Source organism: Cryptococcus depauperatus, chromosome 6 (assembly GCF_001720195.1).
Source record: "Cryptococcus depauperatus CBS 7841 chromosome 6, complete sequence".
Lineage (NCBI taxonomy): Eukaryota > Fungi > Basidiomycota > Tremellomycetes > Tremellales > Cryptococcaceae > Cryptococcus > Cryptococcus depauperatus.
The window spans coordinates 1,270,851-1,294,224 of record NC_089473.1 but is presented as its reverse complement, the minus strand read 5'-3'; the positions used below and the strand labels follow the sequence as shown (position 1 = coordinate 1,294,224).

Here is a 23,374-nt window from a genome sequence, read left to right as displayed (position 1 = left end):
CCACATACTTACTGATCAAAACTGAACATGAAAAGAGCTGACTGGTGCATATAGATGGCGGTTGTTCTCCATGCATAGAGTTGGCTAAAGTTTAAAAAAACTTGCAAGGTTAATGAATCGTCCGACAAACCTTTAACAGGCTCTATTTTTTTTCTGGTCTACTCCAGACCAATACAAAGCCTCCGGCTTGGTGTGCACATGTACAGCTTCCCACATAGCCTAGTCAAAACAGTCTCACGTTTGACCATTCCCAATTGGAGCCGTTGGCTCATGATGGTCACCAAGTACAAAGCTTTGCCCATGGAGTTATCTATGTCATGATGGGACGAACATTTGCAGTTCTCGAAATAATTGAGCAGAGGACACGAACGAACGATTGCGTATAATATCGCGTTGAATTACGCTCTCCATCTTACATGTAGTCTTGCAAATATGACGAAACTAGATCTTTCATTAGAAGTTGAGCTGAATATTACTGAACATGGGCGTTAAAAGGTTCTTTTGCTTTTGAAGACTCAATTTTTGCGAGCACAGCTGTAGAGAATAGTAAAGATTGTATTTGTGCGCTAGGAATATTATCATGATTGTCGACTACACTGTGTAGTCTTTCTTTCATTGACTGCTTGGCTATATTAAATACTCGTCAAGACCACGAGAGCTTCATCGCTTAATATTTCATGGATTGTTGAGTTATCGAAGCATCTTGATCATACCAATAAGAATATCTTGATATGTTGTCAGTAAAGACCAGCACACATGTAGTACCTGAAGCCAATAAAGATGTCAAAGATCTGCCTTTTTGAGGCTTGCATTTGAACTACAATGATTAGGAATTTGTAAAGCAATCGCATCATCTATCGTCTATTTACAATCCAGCAAGGCTCTCTTGCAGTTGCAATTGAAGCAGTTATTATAAGTCACCACGGATAGGGATCATTCGATAACATACTAGACTTCTATTGCTCACTGTGAGACGGAATACGATGTAACCTTGAGCTCTATCTGGATAATAATGCGCATATCATAGGGAAAAGCCCATCAGCTTCTTCCGCTCATTCAACAAACTCTTGTTTGCATTATGACCAATGTTGAATCTGAATTTGTTCAGCCCAGACAACAGCGTAGTTGACCAGTTGTGAAGACGAGACGAAATGAATGTACACCATAGTGGTAGAAGTGTATAGTTTCAACAAAGTTGCCAGTTTATGATAACTTTCAAGCACATGTTTAAAGTCTAAATTTTGTAATGCAACATTAATTTTCATTTGAAAATAGTCAGCCTAAACTAGCATATAGGAACGGAATAATCAGGCTCAAAAATCAGGTTCACAAAAGAATCCGCCATCTTCATCTTTTTTTCTTTTTCTTTTTTCTTTCCAATACTCTTCTTTTCCAACAACAACAAATTCACCAGAATGGACGTGGACAAATCACTTGACGAGATAATTGCCTCAAAGAAACCTCAAAAGACCCAAAAATCTCAGCCAGCCCAGAGATCTGCTGGACCTCGTCATTCTTCCGGTAACCAAACCCGCTCAACTCCTTATACTGTGTGTCCCCCTCTTCTTCACATCTATTCTGCTAAGCCTGGAGGATTATGCCAACTATCATGTAGAGGCCGCCTGGTCTTGGACCAGATGCTGACAAGTGGACGCATGATGCGTATCGTGGACCTGGTGCTACGCGTGGAGCTAGGAGACCTCCGGTTTCGGCGCCTGCGGCAGCAACGCTGAACACAACAATCACAGGAACTGGCGCGGCATTTCTTAAAGAATCTACTAGAATCGAGATTGTAGGATTGCATTACGAGGTAACTCCTCAGGATCTTAAGGTTGGTTTGCGAGATGGGAAGTGAGAAAGGAATAGGACTAATAATGTCGGGACAGACGATTTTTTCTCAAACGGGTACCATCATGGAGGGACCCCAAATCAAAGTAAGCGTCTGATTCAACAGTCTCCAGTCTCTCGTGTCTAGAGAGGACATCACGGCGATCCCACCAGACACGGTGACATTATCGAGTATTGAGTCAAAGAAGGAATTGATGCTCATGTTTCTTGCGTGTCTTTTTCTCCTACCTGGTAGGTTTGCTGACATGATTATTTCTGTGACGTGCTTAGCTTGGAGTAGCAACCAGTATGACCGATCTGGGCGATCAACGGGTATAGCTTGGATCCAGTACGCATCTGTTCAACAAGCAAAGGCAGCGATCAACCAATTCGACGGTGCACTAACAAAAGGTGATCCTTCCGTTCTTACGTCTTCAAAATTCCATTAACCATTTCCCTAGGCGAAACGATCTCAATCCGCTTTGCTCCCATTCCTGTTCCTCCGCGCCAGGCCCCTGTTTCACGCGACTCATTCGGTCACTGGACTAAGCGAGGAGGCGCTGCCAGACCTGCCCAAACGGGAGGTGATTTGCTTTCTAGGTTGGCACCTGCCAAAGGTGATAAGGGCGGTAATACAACAAGCCATACCAATCCTCGGGGTGGTCGTGGGTAAGTATTTCGTCGCCCGAGCCAAAGATGTGAGATTAATCTTGAGGTAGAGGTAGGGGTAAGGGGCGTGGTAGGTCAGGGGGACGACCCAAGCCAAAGAATGAAGGTGATTTAGACAACGAGTTGGACTCATTCATGAAAAAGGATGGAGTGAGTTTGTCTCATTGTCGCGAGAAGGTAAAAGGTTGATAAATTGTCAGGCTGGGGATGTTGAGATGTCGTGAGGGATGGAATACAGGGAAGTGTTTGAGAAGTAGGAAGATGTTTGATACCGAGACTTGATATGTTTTCTTCTATTATTTATTTGGTTTGGAATGTGACAAAATGAAGTACTTGGTGCTGAAAAGTCGATACATGGCATGGCACTTTTTTTTTGGCAACTCTGTGATTCATAGCAAAGATAAAGAATTACCGCGTCATTATCCATCTTTTCAGTTCTAGTTTTGGTGGGAATTTGACAGCGCACTGTTTACAAATATTGTCGACAGTCTCTTGCTATTCTTCAAGTAGAAGTAGAGCCAACAAATCTTTCCAGCATGGCCGCTTTGTCTTAATCTCTTTATATCTTGCCATGTGCTTTAGATAGACTTAAGCTTCTTACAACATCACGGATACTTTATATGACGGCCAAGTAGCTCAGGTCATGAACCCAAGCTCTCCACTATACTTTTGCTGAACTCCTCTTCCAAGCTTATCCCATGAGAGTATCTTTGCCAAGTTCCAACAACCATCAGCATGACACTATCGTTGCGCGCTTCGCAAGGTAGCTAACAGATTTTCTGTCACGGTAGAGACAATTGGTGCAATCCCTTGATATGCTATCTTTCTATCTTTGACCAAGCTTTACGCGTCGCAAATTTGATCAACTCCGCTCAGTTGTCAGCATCAACAAGTTATCTCGCACTCGCTGTCGTCTTCTGCAAATTCTCGCCTAGAAACTGCGTTTTTCTACTCGCAGAGGATTTCAGCATGTCAACAGAAAACACATGGATAATACTATGCTTGCCAGTATGATCAGTTAGACATTCTTTAGAGCAAATATTGAAGCAAACAGGGCTATGTCGGATACACTTATTTGCTTTGAGTCAACCATCACTGTGATGAGAACCGTCGCTCTTCATCAGCCTCGCATGAGCTACCACTATCTTGAGTTTGAGATGACCTTGGCCTGCTAAATCGCTTTGTATTCGGCCACTATGAAGCTGCCCATCTATGCAAGAACTAAGTCACACCCACAGGGGAAACAAACGAGCAAGGCAGCAACTCAGAAAGCCATAGCCTCAAAAACCCAGCGCAGTGCGAGCTTTAAATGGTAAATATTGACGGAAATAATCAGAGAGCAACGGCAGACCGAGAAGAGGGAAATTACGCTGCCATAAACGCGATAGTTCAACATATATGTTATACTTTCAAAAAAGAAAACAAAAAAACAAGAAAGATAGAACAAAAAAGATAAAACAAAAATCCACTCCGTTCGACGTGTCAATGCGCCACCGGTTACAAACGCCGATATCTCCGTTAGTCACTTCTCATTGTCATCCACTTGCTTTATTCTAATTAACTATATCTAAGCCATAGAAACTCCAGCTTAATTCGTATTCAATCCAGCGATATAGCAGAAGCAGCAGCAGCAGCAGCAGTAGCAGAAGCAGAGTGGATCCAAAACCACTACTAGAATCTCACGTGGCAGTTGATACGAAAGAGCTAATGGTCACTTTACCGACGCATTCCAACCTTTCCGTTTACAAATCCACAAGGTATGGTTTCCACGGTAACGTACACAGATCGGGACACTAACACTCTGCCAGCACTGTATGTTTTATCCCCACCACCAGTCACAGCAGTCCACCGGCACATCGGCCCAAAAACACCTTGAATCTCCAGATGTCAGGCTTCCGGGTTCATCCACTTCATGGACACGGCATCCCTCCTTTACGCCCAATTTGCCCATGCCTTCACCCTCGGGATATCCTCCACTAGGTGCAAGCTATGCTCCAGTCGGAGGCAGTCATCATCATGGCAATGTCAACGTCCACAATGGCTTACATGGGCCACACCCGAGTTTTGGAGGAGGAATGGGAGGCGGAATGGCCAGTGGAGGGTTGAACCATGCACCCAGTGGGTTTGGGATGAGCATGTTCCAAGGCGGAGTGCAAGGGAGTCCACCGAGGGGAGAACCAGTGCCGATGACGGGTCATTGGCAGAATCAAGTGCTGCGAGCAGAGGTGGGTCGAGTTGAAAGGAAGCAAGGCTGACAAAGTGTAGGCTTCCCGAGTGGCTTCATCGCCGCACCACCGAGCGCGTGCGGCCGCCATTTCGTCGAGAGCGACTAATAAACCAGCGGCCGTTGCTATTGTTGATCCCAATGCTCCCCCAGACTCTTCATATGGCCTTCACAAGAAGAATACCTCCGTCGTGTTTAACGGTGAACCCATCTTTACGCCTCCGATTACTGAATCTTCTCTTGCCGCCGCCCCAAACAATGCTGACCCAGCCACGCCTGCTCATCCGCCCGACGTAGATGAGAATAGCGACGTACGGCCGAATGATCCGTGGCAAGGGCTTGACTTGGGTGGAATACGGTTAAAGAGGTTATCAACTGCGTTGTTTTCCTTTACCCACATTACATCACTGTACATCAACCACAATGCTCTCATTTCTATTCCATCTGCCATCTCTCAACTCCGCAATCTGACTCTTCTCGATGCCACTGGTAATGAGCTCACATCTATTCCTGTCGAGATTGGCGTCCTCTGCAAACTGAAAGAACTCTTACTCTTCGACAACAACCTGACTACTCTTCCGTTTGAGCTCGGCACGCTTTACCAACTTGAATGTTTAGGAATTGATGGTAACCCAATGAATTCTGAGTACCGGAAAAAACTGGTAGAAGACGGAACCCGAGGCTTGATTACCCATCTTCGGGATCATGCGCCTCCCGGTCCATCTCCGCCGGAGCGGCAGTGGATTGACCTCGATGCTGACATTGATTCTCCTACAACTGGCAAGCAAGAATCCTTCTCTGTCCTGACTTACAACATTCTCTGTCACTCTTTTGCACCTGGAACGACTTATAGCTATACCCCCTCTTGGGCTTTGGATTGGGATTACAGGAAGAGGTTGCTGTTGGAAGAGATTGCAATGGCTTCGGCTGATATTGTCTGTTTACAAGAAATTGATTGTAAACAATATGCGGATTACTTTTATCCAGAATTGAAAAAGAAGGGGTACGATGGACAACATTATCCGAGGTCGAGAGCAAAGACAATGACGGTGGATGAACAAAAGTCTGTTGATGGATGTGCGACATTTTGGAAAGAGGACAAGTGAGTGTCGATTTCATTGCCTCGACGTGTCTGATGTTGTGATTAGGTTCAAATTGGTGGAATCTCAGGTCGTAGAGTACAATCAGCTTGCCCTTCAGAAAACCGACATGCGCACAGAAGATATGTTTAATCGAGTCATGTCGCGTGACAATATTGCCGTTGTTGCAGCTTTAGAATTCCGAGCGTCTGGCGGTCGTCTCTTGGTTGCCAACTCGCACATTTACTGGGATCATCGCTATCGAGACGTCAAGCTTGTCCAGATTGGCATGCTCATGGAGGAACTGGAAAAGATTGTCGAAGGTTTTGGCAAGTATCCGGTAAAACTTGACGCCAACCCAGAGTATAACAACGGAAAGCCACCACGATACGACCGTTCAGAGAAGGGAAGGGATATTCCGCTCATCATGTGCGTCGATCTCAACTCTCTCTCTGGCTCAGCTGTGTACGATTACCTGTCGAATGGAGAAATTGCGGGCAACCATGAAGATTTCATGTCGCACTTGTATGGCCGATATACAGCTGACGGCCTTCAACATCGTCTGGGTTTAAGGAGTTCGTGTGCAGGGCTTGGAGAGATGCGAATGACCAATTTTACACCCACATTCGATGCGGCGATTGATTACATTTTTTACACACCGAAAACGATCAAGGTGACAAGTGTGTTAGGGGATGTGGATAGGGATTATCTAGATAAGACTGTTGGTTTCCCAAATGCCCATTTCCCATCAGAGTGAGTCAAACTGTACTGAGCTTAGACAAGTATGCTAATCAAGACCTAGCCATATTCCTGTATTTGTCCACTTTAGGATCAAGGGTCAATCGAACGCCGTTAATGGCTCTCTTGAATGACCTCGAATTACCGAATTCTCATCTCCATATGAACAGATTTCATTGAACTGAGCCGAAAGCGTCCACATCTCATCACAACTTTTTTCTGCCTTCCAAGAATCATCTTGTTTCTTTTTCTCAATTTTGTTCTAGGTAGCCTTCATTCTATCACCCCTTTTGCTTTTCTCTACGCCTCGTATCTCATTAGCAAAACTGTTGATAGAAATTGCATGTACAAGTTTCCCATCAGGCTTTTCCTAAGCGAGTCTTGTTTGGCAAGCGTCTCTTACACTCTTTCAAATCCCGCTTTCTTGCGCATGAACACATCCAATTGATTGTCAGGAAATGTATCTAGGTTAAGCCTACTGCAATTGAATAAACTAATTACCTTTATCTTCTAGGTCAAGCAGCAACATATGGCTTGCATGACATGGTGGCTTTTCAATCGTGTTATCAAGGACAACGTATACATATATATGTATGCATCTAGCCCTCTATTGAAAAAATAATAGAATCGTGAAGAGTGCGTTTGAAAATACCTTTAGGGACACATTTATGAAAGAGCTATTCGTAAATCTCAAGTCAAAACATTAAACTTCCTTTTCAACATTTTACATCTTCATCTTCACTCTTCAGGCCATTCAGTGGCCTTGTAAAAAATTCCAACATATGGGGCAATACCATTTCTATTGTTATGTCTGAAGACTTTCCAACACCCACCTTTGCTGTTCCATTTACTCTCCAATATCACAGTCCATCGTACTCGTCTCAATCCAGTCCTACGTTGACAAGGACGCTAACGCTGGGAGCGGCCGTAGCGACAACAGTGGGAGAGCTAGGGAGGAGTGAAACGCCTCATGTGCTGCAACAAGCTGTTATGGCGGGACATGGTGTTCCCGAATCACCTGTAATTAATAAAGATATGGGAATGGTTTCGCCTGGATGTATAGGAGAAAGTTCCACGCAAGTCTGCGAATACTGCATCAAGGAACTTGAGCTGATATTGTGCTGATAGAAAGAACTACAAGACACATCCAGAACCGAGATTTTTGAATGACCCTACTCCACAGACGATATATCCGTTATTGGAGGACGAGGAGCAGGGAGGAGAAGAGGACGGATCGAGAACGGCATTGGTTTTGCGGCATGCTCTCTATTGGGGTATCGAGCGAGGAGATATCGATTTGGTGAATTGGCTGGTATCACTCAAAGATAAATGGGTATGCCATTTTGAGCCCATAACCGCCAACATGCTGAGGCAATACACAGAGACGTATATTGGACAAACAAGTCGAAACGCTTGAGGATGATGGAGGTTGGGGTCTGGTGGGTATGGCAATACAATGTAGCTGTGGTCGTCAAGAAAAGGAAGAGGTCGTCAGAGCTATTGTCCAGCGATGGGGTGTAAATGTTGGTCCAAGGAATGGAAGAGACCCAAGTGAGTCGTGTTGAGTTTATCAGACGCTTTTAAAGGCTCTCTCTGACATGGACATAGACGGTTGGACACCATTGCATCTTTCAGTGTTGCTATCTACCCCACCACTCATATCATTTCTTTTAAGTCATGGCGCTTCCCCTCATCTGCTCACAAATCGAGGACTTACCCCGCTAGATTTGGTGTCTGGTATACCTGATCGAGAAGTAATCGTCCTTTTTCTTGAACATGCTATGAGCACACCTCATCCGTCTACTCATATCACTCCCAAGACAGACTTGTTTCAATTACCTCACGCCCGACAAAAAATGTTGGAGAGACGAAGACGGAAAGCAACCCAAAAGCTGAGAGCAATGGAAGGAGAAGAGCAGAGGCTAAGAATGGAGAAGGAGAGGGAAATTTGGATAAAGGACCGAGTAAAAGTGGTGGAAGTACCACTTGAATTTATATTGCCGGAAGCGCAATTTGACAGGCGAAAAAAAGATGTAGATTTTGAAATAGGATGGCATAAGTTTGAGCTAGATTGGTCAGGTGAAGAGCAAGAAGACTGTGAAGATGACAGTGAGGACAATGTGAGCATTTTATTCTTGTCACGAGAATTAACGCTAATTGGCAAACAGATTAAGAATCTCGACTTCAACTCCAACATGCTGGTGTTTTCTCTTAACTCACTCCCTGAAATTTTCGACATTCTTATCTCAGAATACCAACCTGTATCTCAGCCATTGTCAAAACGTACCTTACCTGCCAACGTGATGTTTTATTTTGCAAGATATGCGTTGTACATGTGCGATGAGAGCTGGTTAGAAATTTTGGTTGAGGGCGTCATAGAAAGAGTTGAAGATGGCATTTATGTGAGTATCGTTGGATTTGATTATAGCGTATATTAATGTTGAAAAGAACAATATTGAGAATCTGGCTTATTTGGCTTTCTGGGCGTATAACTCTTCTGTCCTACTATTTTATCTTCAAGCGGATCAAGAATTACAGACATCTTGCGATGATTTAGGATTGCTTACAATGCTTGAAGAACTCATCAATGCTATTCACGGTCAGTTTTCACCTCGGTCGTATCTGCAAAACATCTGAATACCTTGCAGTCTTTATTATCCGTATAGCCGAACGCCGCATAGATGCTGTGCTCGATTTGGCTATTCTTGATTATGAAACTTTGGAAGACTTCAATGATGTGCGCTTCGAAGGCGAATGGTCACTTTTTCGATCATTTGTACCCAAAAAGAAACGTGAAATGCCTAAGGTCAACAGCATCTTTCACGGTAGTCCAAGTGGCGGTACTAAAGACCTTTCTTCTTCCCCAATTAATTCGGGACTGAGAACACCAAATAGACCACAAAGTATGAGCGATCTCAACCTGGTAGCAAGCGGACGTCCGATCACACATGAATCCATCACCAATTCAATGATGAGCACTTCCATGATTGAAGCCGAAATTTGTGGTCCAGCAAAGATTACAGAGATCCTGACGGGTGTACTTGTGGTCCTACGGTTATACGACGTGAATCCAGGATTGATTGTCCAAGCCTTTTCCCAAATCTACTTTTGGATAGCATGTGAGCTCTTTAACAGGATTCTGACGAGGAGAAAATACTTGTATAGGTTAAAAGCTGTTCAGATAAGAATGAACATCACTCTTCTCGATGACTGGGTTCGGTCGAATGGACTTCCTCCCAAAACATCAATCCAGCATCTGGCGCCAGTCACTCAACTTCTTCAATGGTTACAGTGTCTCTCGCAGGTCAAAGAGTTTGACACACTTATTGGTACAATGCAGAATATGAGAGCAATTAACCCGCTGCAGATGCGTCGTGCCGTTCGAGAATATCGTTATGAAGTCAATGAAGGGCGAATGACAGAGGAATGCGCACAGTATCTTGCGCAGCTACAGAAAGATTGGGAGAAACGAAGGGTGCAAGCGAGTTTACGAGAAGCTGAGCAAAGAAAGAGTGAAAGTAGTGATCGATCAGAACAGAGTCATAGATCTGGAATCAGCAGAGCCAGTGCAATGAGTGGAGTGTCGGGCTCGAGTGAGGCAGAAGCGACGCCTATCGATGCTCTATTTGACGGCTCAATATCCCTTGGAAATTTCACGCCACATTCTGCGCCAGAATCGATTGGAGAATTGTTAGATAGTCGATACATGTTACCGTTCTACCTTCCTAGCGAAAACGTTTACCTCATCGCTACACCTCCTGTCGATGCGGCCTATACCAATCTTCACCTTCCTTCAAGTCCATTTGTCAGCGATACGCCTAGTAAACGGCCTTTATCCCGGGCAAGTTTTTCTTCATGTAAACCAATGGGTTATAGAATTCCAAATATCAGCAAGCTTAGAGAATTGCCTCTGGATTTTTTCAGATGGATGAAGGAGAAAGAAATAGAGCTGAAGCTCAGTAGGGATGCCTTGAAGAGAGAGAGGAAGATGACAACAGGACATAGTCATCCGCTCAGCCCACACGACAAGGTAAAACTTGCCGTCAATACAGTCATCCGTTCGCCCCTTGCCGATAAAACCAATCTTACACCTACTCTTCCCTTGACCACGGCCAGCAATCGTCGAAAAAGCGGAGGTTACTTGTCTCCTATCGAAGCTGCTGAAATTTCTACTGATGTAAACTTGTTTTACCCTACCACACCATCCAGGCAAGACCCTGGCCTTTCTAGCCCGGGAATAGGACCAAGTGTGACTGTGGATGAGCTCAACGAGAAACAATTGACTAGAAAACCATTTCAATATATAAAAGAAGTAGATGACTCAGAGTGTTTACGAAATGAGAGCTCCAGATCCAGGCAACAACTCGAGCGTGAGGGAAGTGCCGATTCTGTATTCAGTATTGGTTCTCGTCCTTGCGGCTTTGATACGCCTCCTCTCGTAAGTCCTGGAATTCCTGAGGACACTGGAAAGAAAAGGTGGTGGAAGATTGGAGGAAAGTATGATACACCAAGTCCTGACAGCCCCAAGTCAGGTAGAGTAAGAAGAGATGCAAGCGAGGATACGATTGGACCAGGAAATGGTTGGCTACCAGGGGAAGGGGGAGAGCCAAAAACGCCAGAGGCCACAACGGCTGCCATTTCGAAAGGATTCTGGCGCTGAGATATGCATCAACAGGACTTCATCTTTTGGTTAACATGCAAACAATCTTTATGCATAGCAATTACAAGAATAGGTCAGGGTCAAGCTGAACAGTAAAAAAAAGATTTAAAACAAAGATTAAAATTAGTTGAAGCAGATAATGGAAACGCGACTTGTCAATTTATTGTTTTCTATTTTATTTTATTTTAGTTCATCATTCTAATCATCATTCTATAGTCACATCATAAACAAAACCTGGCTGAGATATAGTGAAATCAAGGTAAGAAGGTGTCTTGTTACATACATGTATGTATATGCTAGAGAATGATGCTAATAGTGACAGTTGACCAATGTACTACATATAAATTCATTATACGGAAAAGAAGAATTGGGATAGGATGGGCGATATTGTGGACTCAAAGCCAAGACTACAAGATTTCTGGGCTGAAGAAGATGGTACATCAAGTTCTGCGACACTTTTAACGCCTGCAGTGGCTTCAAGCTCTCGCTCTCCGTCGATGAAATATGAATCAAAAAGTCCGTTCACCTCTTCCACGTCCCCGCGGACAACTTCCATCATTGGGGAAGAAGATCTCAAATCTCGGACGGCTGCAGGACCTAAGCGTTCAAGCAGAAGCAAAAAGTCTTCGCCACAGGAGGATTGGCCAGTACTGATCGATGATTTACCGACTGCTTGGGATGAGGCACACGAAACGTTTGAAGTGCTGGAGAGATGTGTATATGAAAGGAAAGATATGGGCTTAAGCAGGGAGAATGACGAGATGATGGTATGCGACTGTACATACAACAAGCGTAAGTTTTCGGGTCGTTTGAGTTAATTGAGGACTGGTGGCGATTGGATGGGCTGCAGATTTTGCGCGAGTGTTGACAAGATCGCATCGCAGATGACCCAGATGCAGAGCCTTGTGGGCCAGAATCGGACTGTATCAATCGTGCGTTACTCATAGAATGTATTGCTGGGGGATGCAGAGCGGGAAAACATTGTCATAATCAACGGTGAGTTACAGGCTAGGAACACTGTGTTTCAGATTTGAATTATGAATTAACCTGCTCAAAGGTTTATGAAAAAGCAGTATGCCAATGTGGAGGTAGTATTGACTGAGAAGAAAGGTTATGGTCTTAGGGCTGGCACAGACATCCCATCGTGAGTTCAGAACCTTTTGTAATATCTACAACAAAGGTTGTGCTCATGGACTTGTTTACCAGAAACACCCTCATCTATGAGTACATTGGAGAAGTGGTTAAAGAAAACACATTTAGAAGAAGGATGCAACAGTATGCTGATGAAGGTATGCGGCATTTTTACTTCATGATGCTCCAAAAAGAAGAGGTCAGTATGGCGCCTTTTAGTGGTAAAATGCTGATGGATGGTGTTTGCTAGTACATCGACGCTACTAAGAAAGGAGGTATTGGACGCTTCGCTAATCACTCATGCAACCCTAATTGCGAGGTCCAAAAGTGGGTGGTAGGACGTAGATTACGAATGGGTATTTTTACAAAGCGTGAAGTCACCAAGGGGGAGGAGGTCACATTTAATTATAATGTTGATCGTTATGGGTAAGCTTATTCTGATTTTTGTCTCTGCCTGGATTGACAGAATTCGTAGACATGATGCTCAGACGTGTTATTGTGGAGAGCCTAATTGTGTTGGAACTATCGGAGGAAAAACACAGACGGATATCGGTACCATGACTGACTTGTTTTTGGACGGTGTGTCATGTTATCGCTACATAGTCAAAACAAGCTGACGTTCCAAAAGCCCTAGGCATCACCGATGAGGTGTATGCTATGGGCATGAAGGGAAGTAAAAAAAAGAAATCGAGACAGCTTGACGAAGACTTTGTTGTAAGTGCTACTCTTTATTTATAGGATTATAGTTGATTGTTACCGTAGCCTGTATTACGTCCAATAGGTGATGGTGAGGCCCAGAAAGTTGCAGCAGCGATTCGTCAATCTATGGAAAATAAAAACATAATGCTAAAACTATTACAGCGTGTAAAGGTAAGGAACGCATTGTCGTATTTGAGTGCAACTGACTTGATCTTGTAGATGACTGATGAGCCCACAAATCATCGACAACTCATGCGCATGCATGGTTTCAGTTTGATGTATATGGTGTTAACTGATATGGCAGATAGTCCGGAGATTGTTCTGCTTGTGGGTGTCTACCTTTCTTATTAGATTGTCGTTGACAACTTCAAGGTCCTCGAGAGTATGAACAAATGGAAACTCCAGATTCGAAACAAAATTGAAGATTCCAAGATTGAAGAACCAGTTAAAGAGCTTGCTAGAAGCAAAGACGAGACACTAAGTACTTTAGCGAAACAGCTACTAGAATATTGGTCTACACTTGAACTTTCATATAAAATTCCTCGAGTATCAAAGATTGCATCCGTAAGAATGATTTATTTTTCTCTTTATAAAGGCTAATATTTTTTAAGCTTGATGCCGATGATGAAGCCGGGACCCAGACAATTGCTGAAGCGAATACAATTTCCGCTGCTCGCCGTCCTGACGTCTGGGAAAATACAACAGAAATTCAACTTGACATTGCGCCTATCCGTGCTCGCCCATTACTGCCTACCCGCTCTCGCCCATTACCACCTTCCGCGGCGAAGAAGACTCTTGCTGCCTCAGCTGATCGATTGAAGTTGGACGCGATTATTGCCATGGCCGAACAGACAGCACAAGTTCAGGCTGCTGCCGATGCCTCTGCTTCGCCTGTGGAAGGACCTAGCAGATCCGGCAGCCGGCCGGCAGATGGTGACGAAGAAAGAAGGAAGAGGCATAAGAAATCTCACAATTTAACGGAGGAAGAATTGGCAGCACAAAAGGAGAAGAGATTGATGAAACTCATTGGAGAGGTTGTCGTCAAGTCAATGTCTAAGTACAAGGAACAGATGGAACACGATACCTTTAAGCGATATGCTAGAGAGGTGAAGCAATAAACATGTCGATCTGCTCGTCTGCTAATGATCATCACAGTGTACACAAATACTGGTGGAAAAAGAGAAAAAAGGCCAATCATATCAAAACTTAAAACATCCTTCACTTTCTGATGAAAAGAAGGCAAAGATGAAAGCTTTCACCAAAGAGTTTGCTCATAAAGTCCTCAAGCGCTTAAAAGAGAAGAGGAAACTTCGTCGGCCAAGTGGCTCAATCGCTACGAAAGGTAACGGCAGAGCGCATATCTCATCATCCACCAACGACGATACCCCAGTAACAATGACTCCTACGCCAGGAAACACTGTCATTGAGACTCCCCGAGGCGACCGGGAGAGCGAATTGATCAATGATATCTTTGGCATCGACGATGACTCGCAAGCAGACATTCATTCTACGCCGGGAGATAAATCTGCCACATCGCAACCACCGCCTACACCGCCGTTTCCTGTAGCGAATGTTGACACTATCAGCTATTAATTAGAATAGATGAACTGCGGAAATTTTTTAAATGGTTCAAACAGGATATCACCCGAAAATCATAGAAAGTAATAAAAATAATGATGAGACATAAAGGTGATTTCTCTCTCGTACTTAGGCATTGTAACAAGGCTGGAGCAAGCGTTGCTCACCATGTGTTTGGCTGCATGGTTTGGGCGTTTAGATGCATTGTAATATTCCAATGTGAGTGTGGTATGTGAACATGCCTTGATATGGTAGTTTTAAACGATCGACTGAAAGGCAATCTTTCATTGCCAATTGCTCCAAGCCTCTAGGCCATTTACAGCTTTGCCTTCTGCGAGTCCCCGAGCGACTTCTCTTCCAGAATATACACAATCGTTCACACCGACTCCACCATACGCGTTCCCAACCAAGCTTAATTTACCCTTCCACTCACTATTCTCAATTGCGGAGTAAAGCTCATTCAAGCGGCTACCATGTCCTGGAAGATATGTGGGAATACAATCTTGATGGAGATTGGCCTGTGTAAATATAGGCTCGTAACTTCGAAGATGGGGAAAGACGGTATGGAGATGCTCTACTGCTTGGTGAACAAGTTCCTCGGCGTCAGTTGGGGGAGTTATGTGAGGTTCATAAGTCGACCAATAAGGTCCGCCCATCATAACTGTCAACTTGGTCACTTTGCTGTCAAATTCATTTCCTGGCAAAACTGTCGAGTCGAAGATAACTCCAAGCACTCCTGTTGGGTTGACAGAGCCTGCAGGAGCATGAGGTATAAGGTAGCCAAATCCAGCAGGATGAACTTGGGAAGGTTGAAGAGGGTAGACGATATTGATTACTCCCACAGATGTGTAGGGGTTATATGTGAGATTAGGAAATGAAGTAGGGAGCAAAGGTGATAGCTGGTGAGTAGGAAGAGCTGATATAATGCTGGACGTTGATAAAGAGCGATGGGTGGTATGGACAATCAGATCGTGATTGGTTGGTTCAATCTTTGTAGCTCGTTCATTCAAACTGATTTCAACATTGTTTCTCTTGACAACATCCAACAACTTGTCAATAATTATTCCTAGACCTCCTTCTAAGCCATAAAGACTCCATTTTTTGCTATCCACACCAAGTTTTGTCAATTCTGTCCATTCTTGTTTCTCTGCTGCTTTCTGTGACTTGGTTTTTGTGCCTAGCAATAAACCAGCAGTAGCAGAGCCGTACTGTTTCTCGGCTTCCCATAAAACGGGAAATGCTGCTCGAAGAGACAGTTGCGTGGAAGATGCGGCATGAATACCATGAACCATGGCAGAGGCCATATTGTTGGCAATGCGATCGCCAAACCTTCTTCGAAAGAAGCTATCGACAGACTCGTCATTATCTACAGTAAGACGTGGCGGACCGCCACTCCTTTTGAAAAGTTCTACCAAACATGAGGTGAGGAGGCCTTGAAGCAATGGTGGCTGCGGACCTAGAAGCGAAAGTGCTGATGAAGGTAATGCTGTGAGTTTTGAGGTTGAAATGTCCAACAAGAAACGGTTCTTTGCAGAAGGATGTGAAAATGTGACGGGTCTGATAGAATTGTGTAGACCTATACCATGTATCTAGGCCAGTCATTAGCTCAATCCGAAAGGGTTCATCGCGATTCACCATCTTCAGCATGCTGGCAGCTCCTTTACTCCCTCTGGGCCTGATGGTCCTCGGTCCCGTCTCTATAACTACTTCGCCTTCTACCAAAGATCCATCCTCAGACTTGAAGCCTACAGGTATCTTTCTGGAATCGATCCAACCTCCTGCTCGGGATCTCTCGAGGATTGTGATTCTTATCGAAGGGAGAAGATGACAAAGATGATATGCGGTTGATAAGCCTGTCAGACCTGCACCTAAAATTGTTACGTGTTTTGGAAGAAGAGACATTGTAGCATTGTCTCGATCCTATTACAGGTATAGGTGCTGTTTAGTTGCAACTTTGTCGATTTTGAATAACAAAAAGTTATAAATATAAAAGCCAGCTCATTGACTATTTATTGAGAAAGATAGATACGAAGAGTGGAGGTATTAGTTTTTTACTGTCTTAGTTATAATCTTTCAAATTTAGATCATAAAGTACTAGTCTCTATCGTCTAGTTCGGTGAGGACGCTCCGTTGTGGTCTGAATATCGCAAAGCCGGGGAAACAGTTGTTCGAATCAGCTTAGGGACACATTTTTTTGCTTGGTTTTTATTTCATTTTATTTTATTTTAAATCTTTCAATAAAGTTACGAATAAATCCACGTGTCATTGCGCAATTATCACCACTCTAATTTCTCTATTTTTATTGTTTTTATTCTTTCTTTATTCAATTCATTCCAACGATTATCTGCTTTTTATTATTAATCAAGTCCTGCAGGCAAGCAGCCACTGAACAAAACGCTTATACCAACCAGACATGAGTTTTACGCCCAATATGCGTATTAATCGAAATCTTTGCCCCGCGTGTGTACTTGGCCTTTTGTTACTGGCAGCTTGGATGACGTTGCTGACCATGTCTTATGCAAAGCGGCGTCTCGGGAAGCGCCGGTACTGGGGCATCTATCAATACCTCCCTTTTGTTCTCTCCAAACTATCATCACGATACTGACAACGCCTACTCTGTTCCTCTTGCCATTGCTCGAGCTGGTGGTAAAGGTGGTCAGATTTTTGTTTACTCTGAGGACAACATCGCGCCCTCCGGCTACTCTTCCTTCGCGGGAGGTGGCCGGCGGTGGGTTTGAGGAAGGCAGGAGGAGAACGCTCTCCGTAAGCAATTTGCTCTGAAAAGGTTATGGTAGTACGTTGTGCAGCTGACATTGAGTGCAGGGCAATGGCAATGCCGGCGAGCCGTCAGAGAATAGGAGAGAGTCTTTGACGTCCTACCTGCAGCAATACTTCTCTCGTTCCTTGTCTTCAGATCAACCTTTCCATCCTCACCCTCACATTCCTGCTTCTTCGGTAAACCTTGCAACCCCACCTTCATCGTTCACACAATCTGTTAGTATTCCTCAAGCTCATCCTATCGCATCGTCAAACATGAGACATATGTCTCTTCCACTTACGCCTTCATCTCTCCCGGGTATAAGCGAGCGCCAAGAGCCATCAGTACAATCCGACTCCACATCCACCAGTCCTAATCTCGACGAATGTAATACCGCTGTAACAGCCCTTATATCATCAATTTTTCCACAGCATGCTACAACAATCTCACTTCTCTCCCACACTCTTGAAATTATTACTCCTCCGCAGCTCTCTCTGTATGGATTCATCGTTGACTTCCCTCCTCCATGCACTTCTGGTCGTACAGCCTTTGTATATATACCGCCTGGCCACAGCACGGTTAATCAACGTCCCGAATCTCTCTCTCCCAATTTTTCTCAAGTCCTTCGCCCACACGATCCTACATTTTTAAGCTCTTCTCCTAGCAATTCCTCTCCGCTCCCCAGCACTACCTATGCTCTAGATATAAGGGAGTCATTGACTGCGCTTTTAGACCTTGCAGCGGAAAGTCTTGGGGCTATTCAACTAGTCCTTGTATTAGATCGGGAAAGGACTGAGCAAGAGGCGTTGGCAGAGATGCTGCATTCTCTGATGTACGTTGGCGGGCAAGTCGTGAAATCTGGCGGGTTGGAATATGGCTGGGAGTGGAACATGACCAAGTGGGTCTTGGTTGGATTGGAGCTGTGAAGCGTCATTTTCATGACGAATTCGACTTGACTTGTTTTGATTATTGGGTTCTGTTGGCTTGAACATATATTCAGAATGTTGCGTTGTACAATAAATGCCTGGCAAGAAATAGTCTTTCACTTTGTCCTATATTTGGCAATTAAGCGACTTTTTATTTGAACAAATACACATGATGTGACATAGGCATGGTATTTTCTGATTTTCTTTCATAAAAAAACGATAAAGCAAAGCTATGATTATGCCCTCTAAATATACAACATCAAGGCCATTGCTTTGAATCCATCAAAGTTTCTACTCAATTGACCTCTCAAGCAGTATAATAATCTATTTTTGCCGCATTATTGTCCGTTCTTCATATCCTCTCTTATGGAAGCTTTGACCGATTCATCGTTTATTCTAACGTATGCTGGCGTAACAATTATCGCGTCCCATTAATTTTCCTCTTCGTCTGTCTTTTTCTTGGAATCAATTCCTAGCTTCTCTGTGCTCTCAGTTGTGGGCAACTCGACACTATTATCCGTAGTCCAAACAGGGCAACTGGCAGACGCATGGCTGCCTTCTGAAACACGAGCCCCAGAGACCCAAGCAGTATTGCCAAAGCCAATAGTACTGCCTATGGAAGACAAATTCTCTGTGTGAGATGATGGTGAAAAAGGATCATTTGAGTGGGTATTAACTGCTTCATCATCGCTGACTGCGGGACTTGGTGATTTTGGAGTGTTGCAACTGGTTGAATTGGCCCAAGAGTACGAAGGAAGCTCGTCGCCAGATTCAGGGGAAGAGTCACTGGGTCCAGATAACTTACTGGCAATATGCGTAGGGTCCGTTATACTGGAGAAACTTGTTGAAGGGCCTGCAATAGAGGATGATTCAGAATTAAGAGGAATATTTTTAAGGGCTTCCTCCACCTTGATGCGGGAAGCACCTCCTATTGATCTATATGTTCGTCGTCGGTAAAAGAGCAGGTATGCTGCGCGACTCTGTACTTGACTAGCATCTGCAGGCGAGACACGGGAGTCGTCATAATTATACCAACGACCGTCTACTCTGTTCCGACAGAATGCAGTGTAATGCCCGCCGCCTAAGCCACCGAAGTGATTATCAACAGCGTCTACGATATGAATCAGCGAGGTTTTGAGACATTATTTGACCGAGGTTCATACAAAGATCATATAATAGAGGCTCATCGCATTCTTCGATCCCAAATTTGGTTGTATCAAGGCCTTGAATTTTGAGTGTTTTCGCAACTTTTCTTTCTCCAATCCTTTCCTCAAGATCCAATCCATCGATTGGGAAGTTAACCAGATTATCAAGCTTGTCTGACATGCGACGAGCAGAACCAAATCGCTTGATACAGATGACGAGAATATCAGGAACCTTGTAAATCTCAAGCTTCTTGGTAGCAGCTTGATGCTTCTTACACTTGAAATATGTCAAGTTTGTCCACAGAACGGATGATATACACTCACAACTGGACAGTACCACAAATCATCTTCGCCAAGTGTTTCTTCCTTCGAGAACTCATCCAAGCAGTCTTCAATATTGATATGCTTTCCTTCCTTTTTTTTTGCTATATCCCTTTTAATAGCCGGATCTTCAGCGACTGGGCCCTGGATCTCAGGCTCGAGCCAATCAATGAATTTATCTTCAGGCCACTCGCAAAAGATGCCTTCGCCGGGTCGTACAGCAAGCTTAGTCTTTTGTTCTTTCTCTTCCTTCTTAAGCTTCAGCTTAGCCCCTTTAGGCGATAACTTAATGGAAGTATCAGAGTCTGCTGGTGTAGTAGCATCTTCGTCGTCAGATGTATAAGAAGAGTTGACAATTGAGTTGATTCCAGAGGCTAACCGATTAACAATATGCTTCTTTGCCTTTTTCTTTCTTGACTCGAGTAAGGACCAACTGCTAGATGCTCTAGATATTTCCTTATCATAAATAGTAGCAACGCCATTTTTTCTGTCATTGATACTGTTTGGAGACTTGAAATTTCTAAAGGAAAAGTCTCCGGCAGGATCTGCAACATAGATTTTGAACAGGTCGGCACGAGGAACAACTTTTCCCGTAGAAGAGATCGACGAGCGAGCCGAAATCTGTGAGACAAGTGAAGTCGTGCTCCCATTTGGATGCAGGTCGATAATGTTCGAAGTCGACGCAGACATATTGTCTACGTGCACAAACGTATCATCGTCAGAAGGAAAAACCTCAGTGATCTTGACTTGAGAGTCCGTATCCCGGGAGTCTGGTGTAATTGGTACTTCATCAGTCTGAATAATGTTTTTGGGCTGTACTCCTATCAGCTCCGACCCGTCCTTGGTCATAGGCAGCACAAGAGCTTTTGCCTGCTCGCTTGTGGAATCCACGTAGATATCTTCCCGTTTCCCCTGTTTCATGAATCTTGAATAGCCACGCATAATAACATCGCGGACGATTACAGGGTCGGTGGCATCTGTCTTGGAGAGAGTGATGAAGAATGGTTTCATTGAACATTCTGAAGGGGTGTCCTCTCGATGATAGCTTCCACGTTTGTCTTCTACTGTTCGGAACGTATACACAGGCACTGTAAAATAGCCGTTCGTGCTAGTGGTACCGACAGATTTGCGGTTGGCAACGACAGTGACACTAGAATCGAGTTCGTAGAATATGGCCTCATCAGAATCTTTGCACTCGCCGTTGTGGTCAGAGTCCAACCACCAGCCGTAAGGACGGTGGTGCCAAAGATCAAAACCCAGAATCTTAAACAAATCAGCTGCTTGTCTGGTCGATGGATTTACTAGACGTACATTGGAACCCTTGCAGCCATACATGTATCCAAGCTTTTCTTTAATTTGAGCAAACGTTGAGTTTTGTGGAATCAAAAGTCGAACAGGAATTGGCGCTTTTTCGGTATCGCAAGGAACAAAGGTTACTTTGAGTTGTCGGTTTTGGGTGATGGGTAATGGCACCGTGAGGTACATGAACTGTAATGAATTCAGCAAGAATGCAGGATCTTTAGATTAGAGCACATACAGGATCAAAAGTTATTGACTCCTTTTTGCACTCGGGACAAACTAAGGTGCTTTTTAATTGTCCCTGGAACAAATCCACGATAACACTATCATTTCTCTTTTTGTAACCCTCCCAGCATTCCATACCCAATTGGGCCAACTCTTTAGTCCCATCACCTGACTTCCAGTCTGGCTTCTCGATATATGGCTTCTTCAAAATCCTGTTCAAATCTTCGTGTAAGCCATCAAGGAGAAAAGCGATAAACTCTTGTGTATCATGTTGCCCATATCCTGCAAACTGAGGCGCGAATTTAGATGTGGTCCATTTGAGCTGACGAGGGGAATATGATCCGTGAATGTCGGCGGAGGAAGACCAGAGATTCTCAATAACAGTTCCGAACGCTTCAGCAATTTGGCCGGACATGCCTAAGGGGTTGTCATAATTGAGTTCGGTGGTATACACACCGGCTAGAGGTCCTAAGCTTGAGTTTCTGTGAAAAATGGTGAAGGCTTACATAGGAAGTACTGAGAGAGTTCCTGAGTATTGCTCAAGCACTGTACGGCACTGTTCATAAAACAAGTATTTCCCAGGTTTTGCAAACCTACTAGACCCTTTCCTCCCATATTTTTCCTTACCTGACTCCGAGTTTGTGCTTTGTTCTCTCCTGCTTTAACTTGGTCAGAACCAGTAAAGAAACCAGGTCTCGAAAAGAGAGGTGCGGGTTTGGAACCTTTTTCGATGGCTTGCCTCTTGTCGTTGATATCAACCTGCCAATCTGGACCCGAAGGACTGGTAGTCACTTTGCCAAACTCTATCGCAATAATCTGTGACTTTGAATCACCTAGAATCACTTCAGCTAGATCGGCTTCAGAGTCAGAAGTGCTCGTTGTATCAACGAGTTCGCACTTTGTTGAAACCAATGCCTTGGGTGTGATGTCGAAAGGACTCGAAGCGAGAAGCTTCTCGTCGTTATCCCCAGACTTTTCTATCTTCCACATACGACTTGTCCATCGACCAGGTAACTTGTTAGAAGCGAACTTCTCATTGCAAACAAATGTAGCAAAATCTATAAAAGTCTTGATCGGTGTAGTGCTGGGTGCCAAAAGTATTGCCTGAGATGCTTCGTCCGAATTGACGAAAAATGAAAGTTCATCGGGAATGACAGCAAATAGTCGGACGGAAGCAGGTAAAATTTCAATGTTTTCTGGAGGTATACAGTACCGAGGTAAAGCAGGTCCGTCGTAAGGCCCAAACCATTCAACAACCTTCATCCAACCAGACTCGGATACAAACACGTAATCTGTGCTCTCTTCTGCGTCACCCAAAGCCCAAACATTCTCCTTTCGACCTTTTCCGATGAGTTTAGTACCCTGCGAGGTCTTTTCATTTTGGATAACCCAAAAAAACTCAGCAGATTGGTCAGGAATAAGCCTTTGGATAGCATCTTCAAACCCTTTCGGGTCGATCTTGAGATCCTCTTGATCACCAAGAGCGAACTGTTGGATTCGATCCAAAATGGACTTGGGCATTATATAATATCTTTCGTAGTGATGGAACGGAGGAGGAAAACAGCCTGCGTTCAATTAGCGTACATACCCATAAATGACTTCACCCTTACCTAAAAGTTGATTAAGTCGCTCCTTCCATTGCTCCTGGGAAACCATGATTGAATCAGCAATCATTGTTCTGTCCATATCTTCGTCCCCAAAATCGGACTCTAGTCGGACCTGCTCGGTCTTTTCCACCCAACTTCTATTACTGTCGGTGTCTCCGATATCTGTTCTCAACGGACTAGATCCTGTTACCATACCGTCTCTGGTGATTTGATCAATTAATCTGTTTGGTTCTTGATTAAAATCTTCTGAAGCTGCTCTTTTGGGAGACGATCCAGAATCTGGAGATGGAGGATGTGATGTTGAACGAGGCCGTTTGAGATTATTATTACTTCTTTGCGATAACATCGAACTTTCTTGCTAAGTCACTGAGTCATACGCAACTTCTTCTCTACTTATAGCTTGCTTCACGCAACGCTCTTAAAGATTGACGAATGAAAATGGTGAGCAAGCAATTACAGATAATGGCAGTGGCCAAAAAAGAGTAATA

General features: G+C 44.1%; 7 protein-coding genes across 7 annotated transcripts; 5 read left to right on the top strand and 2 right to left on the bottom strand.

The window, feature by feature from the left end:
* Positions 1-1,415: 1,415 nt before the first annotated feature.
* Positions 1,416-2,720, top strand: L203_105231 (uncharacterized protein; the record flags this gene model as incomplete). The annotated part of the gene is made up of 7 exons (XM_066214603.1): positions 1,416-1,550; positions 1,616-1,831; positions 1,887-1,934; positions 2,136-2,238; positions 2,289-2,496; positions 2,547-2,646; positions 2,697-2,720. 7 exons carry the CDS (start codon positions 1,416-1,418, stop codon positions 2,718-2,720), a joined length of 834 nt encoding a protein of 277 aa, XP_066070700.1.
* A 1,261-nt stretch (positions 2,721-3,981) lies between these two features.
* L203_105230 (glucose-repressible alcohol dehydrogenase transcriptional effector) lies at positions 3,982-6,671 on the top strand (the record flags this gene model as incomplete). The annotated part of the gene is made up of 7 exons (XM_066214602.1): positions 3,982-4,013; positions 4,069-4,149; positions 4,199-4,253; positions 4,305-4,706; positions 4,762-5,822; positions 5,869-6,552; positions 6,602-6,671. The coding sequence occupies 7 exons, from the start codon at positions 3,982-3,984 to the stop codon at positions 6,669-6,671; spliced, it is 2,385 nt and encodes a 794-aa protein (XP_066070699.1).
* Positions 6,672-7,344: 673 nt separating this feature from the next.
* Positions 7,345-11,523, top strand: L203_105229 (uncharacterized protein; the record flags this gene model as incomplete). Its single annotated transcript, XM_066214601.1, has 9 exons — positions 7,345-7,617; positions 7,670-7,870; positions 7,920-8,088; positions 8,146-8,657; positions 8,706-8,939; positions 8,986-9,136; positions 9,186-11,117; positions 11,447-11,456; positions 11,520-11,523. The coding sequence occupies 9 exons, from the start codon at positions 7,345-7,347 to the stop codon at positions 11,521-11,523; spliced, it is 3,486 nt and encodes a 1,161-aa protein (XP_066070698.1).
* Positions 11,524-11,574: 51 nt separating this feature from the next.
* On the top strand, positions 11,575-14,620 carry L203_105228 (histone-lysine N-methyltransferase, H3 lysine-36 specific; the record flags this gene model as incomplete). The annotated part of the gene is made up of 12 exons (XM_066214600.1): positions 11,575-11,989; positions 12,082-12,193; positions 12,255-12,341; positions 12,404-12,527; positions 12,579-12,754; positions 12,804-12,907; positions 12,957-13,042; positions 13,091-13,198; positions 13,247-13,354; positions 13,400-13,591; positions 13,639-14,133; positions 14,183-14,620. 12 exons carry the CDS (start codon positions 11,575-11,577, stop codon positions 14,618-14,620), a joined length of 2,445 nt encoding a protein of 814 aa, XP_066070697.1.
* A 269-nt stretch (positions 14,621-14,889) lies between these two features.
* Positions 14,890-16,507, bottom strand: L203_105227 (protoporphyrinogen oxidase; the record flags this gene model as incomplete). The annotated part of the gene is made up of 2 exons (XM_066214599.1): positions 14,890-16,194; positions 16,241-16,507. The coding sequence occupies 2 exons, from the start codon at positions 16,505-16,507 to the stop codon at positions 14,890-14,892; spliced, it is 1,572 nt and encodes a 523-aa protein (XP_066070696.1).
* A 511-nt stretch (positions 16,508-17,018) lies between these two features.
* On the top strand, positions 17,019-18,289 carry L203_105226 (uncharacterized protein; the record flags this gene model as incomplete). The annotated part of the gene is made up of 4 exons (XM_066214598.1): positions 17,019-17,065; positions 17,130-17,260; positions 17,349-17,368; positions 17,429-18,289. 4 exons carry the CDS (start codon positions 17,019-17,021, stop codon positions 18,287-18,289), a joined length of 1,059 nt encoding a protein of 352 aa, XP_066070695.1.
* Positions 18,290-18,720: 431 nt separating this feature from the next.
* On the bottom strand, positions 18,721-23,232 carry L203_105225 (uncharacterized protein; the record flags this gene model as incomplete). The annotated part of the gene is made up of 8 exons (XM_066214597.1): positions 18,721-19,400; positions 19,453-19,711; positions 19,759-21,018; positions 21,067-21,243; positions 21,293-21,738; positions 21,786-21,825; positions 21,877-22,844; positions 22,890-23,232. 8 exons carry the CDS (start codon positions 23,230-23,232, stop codon positions 18,721-18,723), a joined length of 4,173 nt encoding a protein of 1,390 aa, XP_066070694.1.
* Positions 23,233-23,374: the final 142 nt, after the last annotated feature.